Source organism: Odocoileus virginianus, chromosome 23 (assembly GCF_023699985.2).
Source record: "Odocoileus virginianus isolate 20LAN1187 ecotype Illinois chromosome 23, Ovbor_1.2, whole genome shotgun sequence".
In the NCBI taxonomy this organism is placed as follows: Eukaryota; Metazoa; Chordata; class Mammalia; order Artiodactyla; family Cervidae; genus Odocoileus; species Odocoileus virginianus.
In genome coordinates, this window is record NC_069696.1 from 39,457,914 (window position 1) to 39,475,811 (window position 17,898).

Sequence of the window (17,898 nt, forward strand, 5' to 3'; positions counted from 1 at the left end):
AAACAGTTACCAAACCTAGGAAAGTGTGCCCACAGGAAGGAAGAGAAGTGTTGAAGTGCTGATTCTACAAAAGTATCCTCAAGAAGAGTATGAATCCAGTCCACCAAACCAGACATCTTGTGATTCACATAGGATGGGCTGACTCAAGAGGACCGCTCTGGAGTCCAGAGTATCAGCCCTGATGAGGCTTCAGCCTCAGGATCCTCGGTTCTCTGATCAGTTACAACATCAGCCCCAAAAGCCACGCTGGATTCTTCCCTAGAAAAGCAACCAGAGCCTGCATCATTTCCCTACAGATGCTTGTATTTTTTAAATATGGTAAAAATGCTGACTGGGGAAAGGTTTTTGTTAGGCTGTGGGCTTTAAAAAAAGCATTGACTTCAGTCTGGCATCCCAGATGGAATGTAAATCTGCTACAAAGTAAGTCGATGGGCAGATAAATGAGATGCTTTAGCCCAAGTATTTAATCCAAGCACATCACAAGACTGATCCATCAACCCCAAAATAAAAAATGGCATGCAACAGAGGTATTTAAGCAGGGAAGAAAGGACCAACAGACTGTCTCCTCCTCCCTCAAGTCTACCTGAATAAGACTGATTTGCCTGCTCTTCTGGAGAAGGCCCCAAGCTTAGTGCCAATTGCAAAACTCTTCAGAAGTCTGTCACCTGTTTTTTCAACCTCTTTGAGATATTCCATCTCAGACCAGTCTCTCAAATCATTCCAAATTATATAAATTAATTAGATGCAGAAGAGTGCCACCAACAGAAAAAAATGGCAATGTAGTATCAAAATGTTCACAGTGTGTTATAATCCATCATTGTAGGTTAGAAATAGAGCAACTACAAAAATGTATAAGATAAGCCCCTTATGTTTAAGTTTAAAATAAGTCAGTCTACCAGGAGAAGAGGCACCCTGAAGCCTCTGCTGTGAGACACTGTGGTAGAATAAATATGGCCAAAAATTCTACAACAGGACTTCCCTAGCAGTCCAGTGGTTAAGGCTCCAAGTTTCCACTGCAGGGGGTGGGGGTTCAATTCCTGGTTGGGAACTAAGTTCCCACATGCCACGTGGTACAGCAAAAAATAAAATTAACAATGATAATAAAAATTATATAACTCCTATCAAGATATGAGGTCTGGGGGTCTTCCCTGGCAATCTAGTGGTTAGGACTCAGTGCTTTTATTGCCAGGGGCCCCAGTTTGATCCCTGGTGGGGGAACTAATTTCCCACAAGCTATACAGTGCTACCAAAAAGAAAAAAAAAAAAGACTAAATATTTACAATAAACACTACCTCTTTAAAGAGTATTTACACACTATGTTTTATTTAAAGATAATATGAAAGATACAGTAGAGCTAAGGGGCTAAGCATACACCTCCTGGGGCCAAGTCTGCCTGGGTGAGTCCCAGCCCTACCATTTGCTTGATTCATGATCTAGGGTAAGTTATTTATCCTTTCAGGATCTCAGTTTCTCTCCTATAAAATATAAAATGCAACTGTAACAGTATTTTGCTGTAAAAGGTGACTAATAATAGTATTCTGCTTACTGTGAGGATAAAATGAGTTAAAATATGAAAAGTGCTAGAACATTTGGAAATCATGTGTTAAGGACCACAGATGTGCTGGCCATTATTTCCTTATTATGAAAGTTCTTAGCCTTTCTATGGAGTAAGCATTGTTAGAACTTCATACAAATAAATAACGATGCCAGAAGGGTTGACCAAAGTGCTCAAGGTCAGGCAGTGGGTCATGGGCAGAGCTGGTAAAGAAGGATGTGATTCAAATTGGGGCCTAGGGCTTATTTTTCTACCCTACGGCTGCTCTTGTTCAAACTCGGGGAAGAGGAATGCGCCACAGGGCGAAGGAAGCAGAGCATTTGGCCAAGAAGAAAGGTCCTTGTCTACGATCCTTCCACAGCATCTCACAGCTGCAGGTTTTGCCCTGCCAGACAGAATCTGAGCCACCAGACCTGACCAGATAGGAACATGTGAGGAGCCTCACTCCAACAGCAAGTGGAATCTAGAATGAGCCCTGGTGCCCAGCCTGTGTGTGTCTCCTGGGGGCACAGGAGTGAGCAAGGGAGGTGATAACATATACCACCCCCCACCACCACATCACAGCCATGACACTCCAGACCTACCGTCCCAGGAGGGCACTCCTGCCAGTCTAGGAGTTAAGGGTTCTGTCACTGTTCCAGGCTTGTCTTCATATTCAGAAAGGGGTGAGGGGACATTGTGTAATTGCTGGAAATGTGACAGAACATGAATCACATGAAACCAGCTTCTTGAATTACAAAACATAAGTCACAATTATAATTGTCCTGCAACAGCGCTTTAAAAAATACACAAAAGGCAAACAACAAAGATACTCCAGGAGCAACACCTCCTGAAGAGAAACTCACTATCAGCTTGGACTGTGACCCACCATCTCTGTCTCCTGTGTTTTAAGGTGCCTCCCTCCAGCCATGAAATCCCCAAACACATTACATGGTCACTGAGAGGCACCTGGACCAGCCTTGACCCCTGAAGACTTGAGGTAGCTGTGATCCCTTGACTGTGGCCAGCCCTGGGGGAGGCTGCAAGACCATACCGCCACCGTGTGGGCGCCTCTCCTCAGAGCCACGGCTGAAAACTGCTGCTGCCCACCTGCCTCACCACCAGCTGCGAAGGTTTAAGTCCAACACTGCCCTCTGGTGCCCCAGATTGGCCGGCTGGTCCTAGGAGTGGGTGGGGAAGAGGTTAAATTAAATGTCTCAGGTTAAAAAATAAATAAATAAATAAATAAATAAATAAAGTCTCAGGTTAAATTAAATCCTTGCTAGGGGAAGTACATCACCTTTAAGCTTCCACCTCCTACTATATGGATGGCTCTGGACAAGATACCTAACCTCTATGTGGCTCATTTTCTCTAAGACAGGGGCTGTAACAGTAACAACCTTACAGGGTTGTAGGGTAAATGAAGGGTGTGAATACATGAAGGGTGTGAATTCCGAGCGCTCGCCCCTCCCGTCCTCTTTCCGCCATCTTTCCGTGCCGCCAGAATGGTGCGCATGAATGTCCTGGCTGATGCTCTGAAGAGTATCAACAACGCCGAAAAGAGAGGCAAACGCCAGGTGCTTATTCGGCCGTGCTCCAAGTTCATCGTCAGGTTTCTAACAGTGATGATGAAGCATGGTTACATTGGCGAATTTGAAATCATTGATGATCACAAGGCTGGGAAAATTGCTGTGAACCTCACAGGCAGGCTAAATAAACGTGGAGTGATCAGCCCCAGATCTGATGTGCAAGTCAAAGATCTAGAAAAATGGCAGAATAACCTGCTCCCATCCCGTCAGTTTGGTTTCACTGTACTGATAACCTCAGCTGGCATCATGGACCATGAAGAAGCAAGACGAAAACATACAGGAGGGAAAATCCTTGGATTCTTTTTCTAGGGATGTAATACGTACAAATAAAATGCCTTAGAGGACAAAAAAAAAAAAAAAAATACATGAAGGGTGTTCAGAACAGTGTCAGGTGTTTGGTAACTCTTCAATAGATCGGTAGCTTTCAAATCCTTTGACCATGATCCACAGTAAGAAATACATTCTTTATCACAACCTAGGACACACAGATATGTTGACATAACACCAAGAAATATTTCACAAAATAATACTTAAAATATGCAATGTACTCTGAAAAAGTCTGATTTTCTTCTATTATTTTTTTGGCTGTGTCACACAGCATATGAGATCTTATGAGACCAGGGGCTGAACCTGCACCCTCTGCAGTGGAAGTGAGGAGTCTAAACCACTGGACTTCCAGGGAAGTCCCATGATTATTTTTTTAAAGCTGATCACAACCCACTTCCCTGGTGGCGCAGATGGTAAAGAATCCATCTGCAATGTGGGAGACCTGGGTTCTATCCCTGGGTTGGGAAGATCCCCTTGAGAGGGAACAGCTACCCACTCCACTATTCTGGCCTGGAGAATTCCGTGGACTGTATAGCCCATGGGGTCGCAAAGAGTCGGACGCGACTGTGTGACTTTCACTTTCACAACCCACTAAATTGAATTCTCAAACCCACGGGTGGCTCATATACCACAGGTTGAAAAACACTGCAATACATAAATAAGAGGGCAGAAGCTTTACTCTAGCTCAGACTGCCAGTCCTAGCTTCCTTCTCTCTCCCTCACATCTGAGCCAGGGCCGGGCCAGGTCAGCTCTGGCTGAGCAGGTGAACCACCATAGAGCTGAGAAACCCCTCTGTAGCCCACTGTGCATGCAACCCTCTCCCAGGGTCTCACCCTGCAGGTGGAAGAAGACACCTTTACTCATCAGGCACTAACAACGTGCCAGGCCCTTGGCTCCATCCTTCTTGCAACCTCACAGCCCTCTAAGAGGAAGGCATCATTCTTCCCATTTCTCAGCAGAGAAGCCTGAGGTCAACAGAGGTGCAGTGACTATGGAGTGAGGATAAACAGGACTGGTCCTCCTTTGGAATTCAGGATGTGAATTAACCAGGGAAATTGGCCTTCTAGAAAATGCTGTGAAAATGCTAAACAGGGTTAATTAGAAGGACAGGGAAGCCTGATGAGCTGCAGTCCACGGCGTCACAAAGAGTCGTACATGACTTAGCGACTGAACAAAGAGGCCCTGGAAGATAAAGCACTGGAGATACAGAAAAACAGAAATGAAAACAGTCAGGATGGGAGTGCCCCTGCCAGATGGCATCTGGCATTAACAGCAACAGCTGCACCAACGGACGCTGACCTCAGGAGAGGCAGGGGGCCTGGGGTCCCACTATAGATCACCACTGTTGGCTCCAGTCCTAGGTGGAGGCAGAGGCAAAAACAAGAGGTCAGACAAGGTGGAGGAGACCATGCCTGCCCATGCCCTCCCCTGGTCTTCCGCCCACAACAGACAAGAGACTCTATTTAGTGGAAGGCTGACCAGGGAAAGTGGGCCTGTTCCAAGGAGGTCATCACCCCATCCCAGAGGAAGATCCCTGCGCAGCTGTGGCTGTGGCCCTGCCTGCCTGGGGAGTCAGCCAGTGAACCTGCCAGTTGGACAGAGAACAAATAACAGTGTGATGTGGCCAAGATGAGCTGGAGGTAAACACAGCAATGACTTTGCAAGAGCACGACCAGCCCATGCATTGTGGTAGGGAAAATCGGATCTGGAGTCAAAAAGGTATGATTTGGGTCCCTGCTCTTTGTTCATGGAACACATATTCACAGAGCACCTACTATGATGATCCAAGCCCCAAAGTCAGCATGTTGGTGGTGTAGTGGTGAGCACAGAGTTGCCTTCCAGGGATTCCCAAGTGGCTCAGTGGTAAAGAATCCACCTGCCAAGGTAGGAAAGGCAGGTTCAGTCCCTGGGTCAGGAAGATCCCCTAGAGGATGTAATGGCAACCCACTCCAGTATTCTTGCAGGGAAAATTCCATAGATGGAGATGACTGGCGGGTTCTAGCCCATGGTGTTGCAAAAGGCGGACACGACTGAGCACACAAGCACAATACACAGCTGTATTCCAAAGTGAGCAATGGAGAGACGGAGACCACCAGGAGCTGACGGCACAGTGAGTGAGGAATAAACAGTAACAATCTCGAGCACTGAGTGCGGTGACTGATAGATGCACAGGGGCTGTGGAAGCTCAGTGGAGGCAATTTAACCCCACTCAAAGAGGATCAGGAATGTGTCTCCAGAGATGGTGTCTAATCTGGTAGCTGGCAGCATTTCCTCAGATGGACAGTAGAGGGAAAAGCCTCCAGTCATTGGGAGTAGTAACTACACAGCACAAGTATAGAAGAAAGAGTTAAGCAAACTATGTAATTATGATTCCCACTCGCTGGAGTATAGATTGAAATGGAGGCGTGAGAGATGGGGCTCTGCAAATTTAAATGGACCCGCCAATTTTACCTGCTTTTTAGATGGACCCACCAATCTACCTGCTTCACAACCTTGGGCAACTCATAACCACTCAGACTGTGAACCATTCCCTGGGATATCAAAAGACACACAGTTTAATAAGCATCTATGGCACCTTCTCTGTGAGTCAGGCACTGTATCAGGTTGGTGCTGGGCCTATGGAAATCCCTACAAATCCCTACTCTCAGGAAGCACATGATCTCATGGAAGACAGACACTGTGCAACATGTTAAAGTTCTGGACAAAGCACCAGGGAGGAGGAGGCAAGAAATGCTGCTCAAAGAAGAGGTGATGAGTAGGTATTCTACCCAGTGGACAGAGGGGGGAAAAAAAAAAAATCAAATTAAGCAAAGGCAAGGAGGAAGGAAAAGGCACTGATGTAGTCACAGAACAGGTCATAAGGTAAGGTACAGGGTGCAGGAGAGACAAGGAGCGACTATGACACTAGCCTGGGACACACGTGCCAAAACCCCTGTTGTCCATGACAGTGACAATCGATGTGCAAGCAAGGCCCAGGCCCAAGCAGGTTCACAGGTCATCACACTTTACGTGGGGCCTCAAAGACAAGCGCTCCAAGTAACATCGCCATCGGGCATCTAGTCTGGGCCCAGTTCCCCAGCATTCCAAAGAGACGAGCTTGAGGGTCCTGGGTGGAGAATAAGTCCAGCCTTTCATGTCACATATTGGGAAACTGAAGCCCCCAGGGGCTAGGTGACTTGCCCCAAACCCTGAGGTTATACAGTCGCTTGTGACAGACAAGGGCCACAGAGCGCCCTCTTTGGCTCCCAAGAAGCACCGAGACAATGAGACAAAGGGGTGGTCGATGTTGTACGGCCGGCGGATAAGGTAAGTTTGCTAACTCCGGAACCACACCTCCCGCCCTTCTCTCCAGCCAGTACCTTGCGAACGCTGTCTCCTCCTTCCCTTCCTCTTCCGGCTCCTCCCCTCCGGCCGGCCTACCTCTTCCGGTTTCTCCTCTGAAGACCCGCCCCTTCCGGTCTCTCCCCTAAAGAACTGCCCCCCTTCCGGTTTCTTCCTCCAGGAGCCCTTTTCTTCCGGTTTTCAACTGAGGCTCCGCCCCCGTCTTCCCTCGCGTTGCGGAGAGACTTGCTCTAGGTTGCCTATCCCCGGAAGTGACGATAAAGGCCCTCCCCCTCAGGAAGTGACAACAGAAGTGCCCTTGACCGGTGCGTAGGGATCCGCTGTGCATCCCTCCGCTCTCGCTGCAGGGAGGTAGGAGGCCCTTGGGGTGGCTCGAGGTGGTGTTGCGGCTGAGGCACACTGCGGGCGTTTTCCTGTGCGGCCCAGCGGCCCAGCGGGCGGAGACCCTGGAGGGGGGAACCTGCCTTCCGAGGAGCCGGGGTCCCTGCTGGCGTCCAGTCCCAGTTCCCCAGTTCCTTCTACACACACGTCCCTCCTTTTTAGTTCCCCCACAATCCTGCCCCCACACCTCTTCGTTGCTCCCTGAATTGTTGTGGTTCCTCTTTCCTGATCCTTTGACAACCCTCTCTTTGTCTTTAATTTTCCATTAAAACACTTTTAAGAAGAGTAATCGATAGAATAAGAATTTCTCAGACCGCTTTGGGTTCCATTGTTGGCTCTCATTTAATAATGTACTTTGGTCATGTCACAATTTACCTGAGCCTCGGAATCCTTTTGAGTGATAGCATTATCGAAACCTTTTCAAGGTTGGTCTAGGAAGACTATAATGTATGTAAGATACCTGACTGTTGGCGGATGCTCTCTAAATATTGGTTCCTCCTCTTCTATTGTAAGTCCATAATATCCTGATTCGTTGGTTGTTGACCCAGTTTTCTCCTACTGTTTTTTTTTTTAAAAACCTGTGCTAGTTATTGATTCCTTCCCTTTGATTTTTTACTCACCTCTACTCCAGAAATCTTATGTATTATTTTCTGGCGTTTTACTTCTGGTCCTGCATCTTGAACCGCACCCCCCCCCCCCCATACGCCCACATGCCTTTTCATTGTTATTATTTCCTGATGTGTTAACTGCCTCGTCCCCTCACAGATGGCTCAGCGACTTCTTCTGAGGAGGTTCCTGACCTCAATAATCTCCGGGAAGCCCTCTCAGAGTCGGTGGGCACCCCTTGCCTCCAGGGCCCTGCAGACCCCACAGTACAGTCCTAGTTACCTGGCAGGAACACCCAGCCAAGCCCGGTCTATATACACCACCAGAGTCTGTTCAACAACCTTTAACATCCAGGATGGACCTGACTTTCAAGACCGAGTTGTCAATAGTGAGACACCAGTGGTTGTGGATTTCCATGCACAGTGAGTCCTGGGGGTTCGTGGAAGACTGGGGTATCACTTATTCAGATATTTGTTTATTGAGAGGCTTCTGTGTCTCAGTACTCCATTTGATACTTCTCATACATGGACTCGGGGTCACAAAGAGTCAGATACAACTGAGTGAATGAACAACAACAACATATGTAGACTCATTACAAAGGTTGAGGAGACCCAATCCCTTCTCTCAAAGATTACATGTAGTTTATAGGAGACAGACTAGTAAACAGTCTTCAAAACTCCCTCTGTATATCTATGGCTGATTCATGTTGATGTATGACACAAATCAATGCAATATTGTTAAACAATTATCTTTCAATTAAAAATAACTTAAAAAAAACAACACAACTCACTATGATCAGTGCTTGGAAACACTTGTATTCTGTATCTCACTGCTGAGAGGCTCAGGTCATTTTCACCTTGAACCAAATCAGGAAAAACATGCCTCTAGCGTCATCTGACCTTTGGTGTATGCCAAACGTATACAGAACCCTGCAGAGAATTATTTTATTTTAACATCTTCCACCCAAACTGGAAAGGGCTGGCAAAAAGTTTTCAGTACCATTGCAGTGGTGCCCACACTTGCAGGCCATGAGCAGAGAGTTTCTTTCCAATGCTGTATGAGTTTGTTTTAGGGATATTTAAGTGTTTATGGTCTTCTGGTTGTTGGCCTGGCCTTCTTCATTTCTGGACCTTTGAGACATGGCTCAATGCCTGACTCCAAAACTACTGAACAAACCCCTCAGAATGGGGCAGCCTGAAAGGAACCAGTGTAGCCTGAGTTAAAAGTTCAAAGGCCTTCTGGACAAACCACTGACAGATTCTTTTGCTTTCTTTCCTATTCTTTTTCTGACTCACCATGTTACCTTGAGCAGGCCATGTGGTGGCCTTGTTCCTTCCTGTCTTCACTTGTGGTAGGCCATAAAGTCTTGCAGATTGGGTTTTTAGGTGTTGTGAGTTCATTTGTTGGAATCTCTGAATGTGAAGGGTTTTAAAGGCTGAGAATAAAATGGGAGTCACCAACAAGGATTCATGGAAGGCAGAGCTATCCTGCCGTCCTGGTTTCGTGAGCACAGCAGAGAGAGCTTCCAAAATGGATGAAGAGTGGGCTGATGCCTCTTCTTCCCCACCAAGAAAGCAGGGGGTGAGTTTGTTCATTAAGTGCCAGCCACTGTCCTTAGTGCCACATATTTAGGGATAACAACCTAGGCTTACTTACCACTTGGGAGGGAACATCTATGTCCAGTGCAGTCATGGCAGTTGACCCAGGGCCTCAGGGATCATAGAGTAACCAGGGCCTCAAAGAAGACACTTGGAACACAGTCTTGGATGCAGTCGCAGACCTTGCACAATTCTCGTAACTTGTATGGGCCTCAGTTTCTTAGGAAGATATTTTTTTTTTTCCTTTGTAGGATTAAGAGTTCTGAGTAGGGAAAGCTGAGGAGGTCCTGGCGCTATGACTTGCATGTCATGAAACTCCCTAGCCACTGGTTTCTGTTACCTTAGCTCTGAGGCTGTGAGGTGTTTGAAGTAACTCCAAAGCTTACAAAGCACATTTATCCACATTGTCTTAGTTAATTTCTCATCAGAGCTTTCACAGACACAGTCTCTTTCACATGAGGAAACTGAGGCTTCAGAATAATCAGCTGATTGGTGAGGAAGCCTGTCTTTGAACCCAAACCTTTTAACTTTAAATCCCATTTTCCTCTATACAACAGTTTACTTCTTTTAGGTAGAGTGAAATTACTGAAATAACCTTTCTAAGAGTCTTAGGATGAGGCACATGTTATTAGGAATCCAGGACCTGTGAAAATTCCCTACTTACAGAGTCTCCTGTAATTAACCGGCATGTCAGCATTGCAGGTAAATAGTCACACACTGTAAGGAGAGGTGATGAGGGGCGAGAGTCCAGCAGAAAGACGTAGGACGGGGGAAGGTCCTAGAGGACTATAGTTCATTGGGCGAGTACTTCTGTGATGGGATGCTTCTTTCTCCCCTTCCAAGGTGGTGTGGTCCCTGCAAGATCCTGGGGCCCAGGTTAGAGAAGGTGGTGGCCAAGCAGCATGGAAAGGTGGTGATGGCCAAAGTGGATATCGATGACCACACAGACCTCGCCCTAGAGTATGAGGTATGGATCAGCAGGGCATTGCTGCAGGGCAACTGGTGGGGGTGCTTGGGGCCACGGGGTAGCTGGGAATGTCTTAGGGACCAGCAGGGAGTCAGTAGGGGGTTTCCTGATTCTTTCTAGAGCTCTCAGGGGTTTAGAGCACTTTGCAGCTGTGACTCCATTAATCCTCTGAGTCTCCTGTCTCTCTTCAATACTTTTAGGAACTGGGATATATGACCCCAAACACTGGGTTTTTCTCTGAGTCTCAGGAAGTTGATGGCCCTCCCTCATTCATGGATTCATCCATTCATCCCTGCAGTGTGCCAGGCATACATGATTCTGGCACAAAGATGAGCTCCTTGTCCCAAGGGGAGCAGGGAGGGGAGTAGACGGGACAAGGAATGCATCATGTTAGAGGGACCCTCTGAGTGGAGTCGTGAAGAATGCACAGAGAAGAAGGCAGGGCCAAGAGCACACAGACAAAAAGACGTGAGCTACTCTCCCGTGTTTGATTGGCTTGCCCATTTCTTCAGCAGACATGTATCCAGAGTGCCTTCAATGCCAGGGCTGTGACTCGGGGCTGAGGATGCGGCAGTGAACAGAACTGACGGAGTCCCTGCCTTTGTGGAGCCTGAGTGCTAGTGTTTTAGATTGGGCATCCACAAACTTGTTCTCTAAAGGACAAGATGGTACCTGTTTGAGACTTTGTAGGACATCGGTCTCTGTTGCAAATGCTCACCTGTCTGGCAGCTCAAGGGTTGCCATAGAATCTAAATGAATGGGCACAGCCATGTGCCAGCAAAACTTCATTTACAAAATTCCAGGCAGCGGGTTTGACTTGTGGGCCACAGGTCACTGTTCCCTATTTCAGATAATAAGTGTCCTGGGAAAAAAGAAATCAGGAAGAGCAGGTGGGAGTGCTGGGCCTAGGGCAGGGAGGGTTTCCTTTTTTTAAAGGGTTGGGTAGGAACGGCCTTGCTGAAAAGCTAAACCATCTGAGCAGAGACCTGGAAGGAGTAAAGAATGAGCAATGCAGCTCTTTGGAAGTGGATTCTGGCAGAGCAGACATCTTTTACAAAGACGCTGAGGTCAGGGTCTCACACATTTGCTCAGAGAACATCAGGGCCTGCATGCCTGATGCAGAGTGGGCCGGAGGAGGAGTAGCAGGAAATATGTGGATGTGCGGCATCCTCTGGGCCGTGGACACACTGTCTTTGGAGAACAGGGAGTGGTCCATGTGTGTGGTTGGCCAGGGTGAAGGGCTGAGCAAGGAGTGAGCAAACAGGCAGCTGGGAAGGCCAACTGCAGCCACATTGGGAGGAGCCTGAATAGCCATGCTAAAGACGGTCATTACAGAGCTAAGGTCACACACCTGGTGGCCTGTGGGTCACATCTGGCTCACTGACTTGATTGGTCTGGCCCTCGAAGTGGTTTTGTTTTGTTTTTAGTAATGGACTGGATGCTAATGTTTAAACTAAGAAGATTTCGTGTGAAAATCCATATTTCTGGTTCTCTTGAAATACCTGGATTGGGCCATAGTGAACCTTCACTCTTTCTTGGTGGTAGTGATGAAAGAGGTGGCCTCTCCCTTTTTCAGACGTTGGAAGTCCATGTTTGATTCCCTTGAGACCAGGTCAAGTAGAGGTGCCTGTCCTCCCCAGTCCCTGTGTCAGGAACTGGGTGGGGCAGGGTGAGACTAGGCTGGCTGCCCGCAGACCTGGGGCTGGGAGTGGTCCCAGCCTGGGAAAGCCAGGCTGCCCTGACCAGAGGCACGGGCAAGAGATGCTGGGCAGGCAGAGCCACGGATGCTGACTGCAGGTGGTTGGGGGATGTTACCCCAGTAAGACTGCCCACAGCACTGGGTGACCAGAGCGGCTTACAGGGCTCAGCTCTCCCACTGATTGCTCAGTCAGGGGGGCACTGGTCTGGCCATTTAGTGGCCCCGAGCTTTCGCTGCTTGTCCATCCCTCCCCAGAGACCCACGGGAGCTGTGGGAGTGGGTGTGGCCTTCCAGTGTGTGTTAAGGCCTGGAGCTCCTGCCCACCCCAGGAGGACGGACAGACACCACATGTCTTAGGCTGCCCCCCTCCTGCTACCACAGCTTTGGGCTCAGCCAGTGAAACTTAGGCTGACACATCCCAAGCACCAACTGTGCCCCAGGAGCTGTGGTAACTGTAAGGATACAAGGGGTAACCCAGTTCCTCCAGCTGTGGTCACGCGGGTGGTGAGAATTCCCAGGACCACCTTGCGTGCATTGCCGGGAGTCTGCGTTCCTGGTGACGTAGGGCCTGGCCCTGACATCTGTGGTTGAGCCTGGAAAGTGTGTGGCAGGGGAGGGGGTCCTCTTGAGGGTCTTCTCTGTCTCTCTGCCGTCCAGAGAGTACATGGGTCATATAGAGAGACCTCAAGGCTGCTGGGCCCATGTCACCTGGACACAGCCTTTTGGTCTTGCCAGGTCCTGAGCTGACCAGGTGCCAGGTCATTGTTGGCCTAGGAAGCTCCCACAGGGCTTCTTCCTGACTCCTCCCCTATCCCCTTCCTTCCTTCCTTCACACCTGGTGTTGTGGAAGAGAGTCTGAGGACGTCTCAGCTAAGGGATCCATAGTTCCTCCTGGGACAGCTTCCTCCAAGGCCTGAAGGCCTTTTCCAAATGGTGAATGAACTTGGAGAAGCTGCTTTAAATCATATTCAGGGAATTTGGGGCTTCTCCCCAAACTCTTCTGCCACCCCCAAGCCCAGCACACACTCTCAGGGTACGTCTCCTTCCTTGCACAAATTCCTCTCCCCTGCCACCACACTCTATGCTTCCATTAACTGTCTACCCTAGAACTTTACCATCTCCCAAAGGAGAGAGGAGGGAAAGTCGCCCAGGGCCTTGGGGTGTGCCTCCCCCCCACACACACTGCCCTGAGCTAGCCAAGTGAAGGGCCCTCTTCTTCCCCACCTCCTCTGGTTCTCTGGCTGGGCATTCCCCGATCGTTCAGATCCTGCAGAGAAAGAGTGGCTCAGGGTGTGGACTTTGACCCTTAATGCTGTCCTCTGGGGCTTCTGATGTTCACCTCACACATGGAGTTTCATTATTTATCTCATCTTACAGAGAATGCCCTTTAAACAGCATTTTCAGAACAACCAACTAGCAATAATCTTACCATCCAAAGAAATCACTGCCAACATTTGGGGTACCTTGTTTGGGTTTTTTGTTTGAAATTTTTTAATGGTCCGTATAACCTCACAGTGGAGAAGGAAATGGCAGCCCACTCCAGTATTCTTGCCTGGAGAATCCATGGGCAGAGAAGCCTGGCAGGCTACAGTCCACGGGGTCACAAGAGTTGGACATGACTTAGCAACTAAATCACCACCACCATCATAACCTCACAGACAGTTCGTTGAATCATAGTATTTCAGAATTACTGAAATAATACACAGTACTTTAGTCATTGGGCTTCCCTGGTAGCTCAGTGGTAAAGAATTCACCTGCCAATGCAGGAGACCTGGGTTTGATCCCTGGGTCAGGAAGATGCCCCGGAGAAGGAAATGGTAGCCCACTCCAGTATTTGCTTGAGAAATCCCATGGACAGAGGAGCCTAGCAGGCTACAGTCAGTGGGGTCACAAAGAGTCGGACAGAACTTAGTGACGTAACAATAGCAAGTGCTGCAGCTGTCCCCAGGAGGCCCTTCACGGTTCACAGATGGAAGAAATTGGGCTGAGACAAGGCAGGCGGCGAGCACAGGGACATTGTGGATGGGGTGGGGACACATACACACACACACACACACACACGTTACCTCTCCTGGGTTCCTGGGGCCTTTAGCCAAGCCTGGACACCTCCACGTGGCTTCCTGAGCCAGAGGAAGTCAGCACATTTTAGTGCATCTTTTCATCTCTTCTGTGGCCCCTCACCAGCCTCAGTGGCACCAGAATTGAGAGGGAAGTTGAATTCTTGCTATACCACAATCCCCTGAAACTCATAACCGTTCCAGAAGAATGTGCCAGGGCCCTGTGCACTTCCATTTAAGGCAGTCTTTACAAACACCAGCCCCTCCAGATTTGTGAGTCGAACTCAGGGTCAGCAAAGCCACCTCCTTGTCCATGGGGTTGAGGAGAGTCCAGTCATAGCCCAGGTATCCCTGCAGTGTCCTGGGAGATCCTACTCTGGCAGGAGCTTGGCTCTGTGTGTGTCTGTCTGTCTGTGTCTGTGTGTCTAGGCTCGACTTCAAAGAACTCCCTTGATAAGTAATGACTAGACCTTGGTTGTCATGAAAATGCAGCCGCAGCATGTCTGCTGTACACCCAGCTATAGCACGGTCTGCGTGTGTAACCATGTACATGAGTTTACACTAATGCGATTATTATACAGGGGATCATCTAGAATTCTGGAGGAAGACAGTCTACTCCAAGCCACCTCGGTGAGCATAGTGTCCTGCTGAGAGGGAGGACCTGTAAAAACAGTCAGACCTCTCCTCGGACGTTGAGATACAGTTTCATCTCAGTTAAAGAAGCACAGGACCGGCGTGAGGCCCAGCAGATACACAGCGGAGAAGTTAGTGCCTGAGCCTCTAGGGCTCCATGGAGAGTGGCCAGGTGTGAGGCCACTGCCTCCACAGACCACTAGAGGGCGCGAGAGACAGCACGTGCGGGCCCTGGGGTGCCTTCTGGACCCAGAAACCGGCAGCCAGGTGCTGGACCCTTGTGCTTCCTGCCTTCAGCCATGCCAGGGGCAGGAGTGACAAGGACAGGAGCCAGTGGTGGGACCATGACAGGGACACAAGTCAGCCCACCACCGCCAGTGGGTCTGTCTGCACATTGCCTCTGGGAAGTGTGTCAGTTGGCACCCACAGCAGCCCCAGGACAGTCCTTGGAGGGGCCTGAAGGCTCGGTCATACAAAGCCTCTTAGGAGGGGAATGCACAGCCTACCGCACAGAGTCAGTAAGTGCGTGGGGGGCACCGAGATACGACCCGGCAGGCCTGCACTTCTGTTTTTAACTGCCATGTACACAGAACACTCTGAGTCTTAAGTCTGGCCTCCCAAGTGACTCACCAGCAGGACCGCGCTTGGAATATGTGGAAACCTGGTATGTTTTAGAAATCACTGTTGTTACTTTGTAGTTAACTTGTATGTAAGAAAAGTCTGTGTTTATCTTGTTCTGTTTATATGGTTTTTTTCATCAAATGCCCACAGATACCAGGCGGGGCGCCCAAGCAGCAGAAAATGCGCCATTCCAGAGCAGGTCTTCGGCCTCATTTATGTACCATGTAATCTATACAGGTCAGAAAATGCTTCACAGGCCAGGAATGTCCAGCACCCTAATAAATAAACATCAGTTCTCAAGGCTGAACCCCACCTCCCACACTCCCAGTGTGAGTCAGTGAATTTCTGGACCCCGTTAACCATCATTACAGGGAGCCAGAGGACCTTGCTTGGGGCCCTAGGTTCGACTTGTGTGACGTGCCCACTGTAGCCTTCATTTGTGGGATGCTCCCTGTGTGCTCGGGGCAGGGCGCAGTGCTGAGACTTTGCCTAGATTACCCCATTCAGCCCTCGTACCCGCTAATCGAAGTCCCAGTAGTATCTCCATTTCCTGGTGAAAACACAAGACTTAGAGAATGGAATGGCTTGCCCCAAATGGGTCAAGATTCGATCAACCGGCCCCAGAACCTGAGCTCCTGACCACTCAGCCTTATATACAAACCTCTAATCTAGGTCCTAAAGCTTCACCAATGAGATTCATCCTCATTTCACGGAAGAGGGTACCAAGGTTCCAAAGGTGGTGTGACCTGGCTAAGGTCCCCAGCTAAAGAGTGACAGGATTCTCCTGGTCTCCCCTGTGCCAGGCTGCCCCTCAGCTCTTCCCCGCCCCCAGCCTGGGCCTGCAGCTGCATGGGTTATTTTAATCTCTCCTGTCATTCTAGCCAAACCACTGGGACAGTGAGTCAGTCATGCGGTTGGTGGAGGAAGGGTGCAGCTGGGAGCCCCACAATGGAAAAGCTGCTCCAGCGGGTGGGCCTCCAGGCCCTGAAGCCCCCCTGTGCAAAGGGAGGGGCCTGCCTGTGGCTCTGGGCAGTCACTTCAAGGCCTGAGCCAGCAGCCCGCTCCCCAGAGCTCGGGGCTGATGTGGTGAAGAGCTCACTTCTGAGTGACGTGGCCTCTGTCCTCCACCCAGGTGTCAGCTGTACCCACCGTACTGGCCATGAAGAATGGGGACGTGGTGGACAAGTTTGTGGGGATCAAGGATGAAGACCAGCTGGAGGCCTTCCTGAAGAAGCTGATTGGCTGACAAGCAGGGACGCATCCTGACTGCCCCTGCCTGCTGGGGCCCCAAGGTCCCGGGGGGGACCCCAACAGAACTCACCGCCCCTCTGTGCTGGTCCCTCCCGCCTCCTCCCTTTGTCTGGCCCCTGTGGGCCTGTGCTTTGGAGACCAGGCCTCCAAACATAGGAGCCTCAAGTGCTCCTGACCTGCTGCCCTCCAGGGTGGCCACCCGAGGAACGGGGCTGCTGCAGAACTGGGGCAGCTGTCTTCCCAGCTGCTCCATCTGCTCCCTCTGGGGCTTGAGGCCCTGCTCCCTGGATGCTGGGCCAGAGCCCGGGGCCAACCTGCAGTAGCAGCTTCATCCTGCCTCCCTGCTCCCTTCTGATCTGAGTCCCGAGGCCTGGCTTACCTGCCCCCTGCATTTTTCTTTCCTGCCGATGTTTTATGAAAAGACAAAGAAGGAAAAAAACCCAGACAAATGAGAGTAATACATGTAACTCTCATTTTTTGTAGGTCTGTAATAAAGAACTTTATGTGATCCCTTTCACCTCTCGCGGTGAAGAACAGACCCTGGGCCCACACCCATCCCCCCAGAGACACCCCTCCCTCTTTCCTCACAGGCGCCAGAGCAGCGGACACGTGTTGGGCTATGAGCATCCTGCAGGCCCTTGATTCTGGAAGGCTCAAGACACTACCCTCCCTCACCATTAGCTGGCCCTTTGGTTCTCTGAGGCTTCACTGTGAAAAAAAACTGGACCAATAAAGCTAGGGTTTGCACTGTCACCAGCTTCCGCTCTGTCTGGGCTCCGGGGGCACTTGTGACCCCTTCCCAGGCTGCTTCCGTGTTCCCCCTCTGACCACCACCAGCCTCTTGTCCTTGGCCAGCCATTCCTGTGACTACTGCTGTTGTCAGTGGTGGCCACTCTTCCAGGGACAGCTTTACACAGGCGTCAGGCAGAAGGGAATTTGTGGCCCCCATTATGCACAGAGGCTCTCGGGGTGCAGAGCCCACACTTCTGCCCAGAGCTGGTTGCCTCTGAAGCCTGGGCTCTTGTCACTGATCCCCAGGGGCCGCCTCTGCTAAGCGGGTGCTCACTCCTGTGTGCACACTCCTCGGGAAGCCTGGCTGGCCCCATGCCCATCCCAGCCCATCAGGAGGTGGGCTGTCCTTCCTGTGTGTGGGCAGGAACTCAAGAGGCTTTGAGACCAGGCTCTCCGCCCATTCTTGTTCCCAGGCTCCCCTTGGCCCATGGAGGAGGGTGCCAGGCAAACCAGGTTTCCAGCCAGCAAAGCCTATCGCCTTTTCCCCTGTGGCCGAGCCA

At 50.0% G+C, this 17,898-nt stretch overlaps 2 protein-coding genes and 1 long non-coding RNA gene across 5 annotated transcripts in view; 2 read left to right on the top strand and 1 right to left on the bottom strand.

Annotated features, from left to right (window-relative positions):
• Window positions 1-6,987, bottom strand: part of LOC110136330 (uncharacterized) — a 21,797-nt gene extending 14,810 nt beyond the window's left edge. The window contains exon 1 of the long non-coding RNA XR_011483021.1: window positions 6,811-6,987. This is a non-coding gene — a long non-coding RNA (uncharacterized lncRNA). The remainder of the gene's footprint in view (window positions 1-6,810) is intronic.
• On the top strand, window positions 2,991-3,493 carry LOC110136328 (small ribosomal subunit protein uS8-like). The gene has a single exon (XM_070453957.1). The coding sequence runs from the start codon at window positions 3,040-3,042 to the stop codon at window positions 3,430-3,432; it is 393 nt and encodes a 130-aa protein (XP_070310058.1). The 5' UTR covers window positions 2,991-3,039; the 3' UTR covers window positions 3,433-3,493.
• On the top strand, window positions 6,415-17,359 carry TXN2 (thioredoxin 2). Of its 3 annotated transcripts, XM_070453956.1 has the most exons (6): window positions 6,415-6,757; window positions 6,954-7,144; window positions 7,940-8,202; window positions 10,222-10,345; window positions 16,488-16,647; window positions 17,197-17,359. In XM_070453956.1, exons 3-5 carry the CDS (start codon window positions 7,940-7,942, stop codon window positions 16,599-16,601), a joined length of 501 nt encoding a protein of 166 aa, XP_070310057.1. In that variant the 5' UTR covers window positions 6,415-6,757; window positions 6,954-7,144; the 3' UTR covers window positions 16,602-16,647; window positions 17,197-17,359. The 3 variants fall into 3 exon arrangements, with proteins under 3 accessions (XP_070310057.1, XP_070310056.1, XP_070310055.1); XM_070453955.1 differs by lacking the exon at window positions 17,197-17,359 and having other exon boundaries at window positions 6,418-6,757; window positions 6,954-7,098; window positions 16,488-17,123; XM_070453954.1 differs by lacking the exon at window positions 17,197-17,359 and having other exon boundaries at window positions 6,421-6,757; window positions 16,488-17,123.
• Window positions 17,360-17,898: the final 539 nt, after the last annotated feature.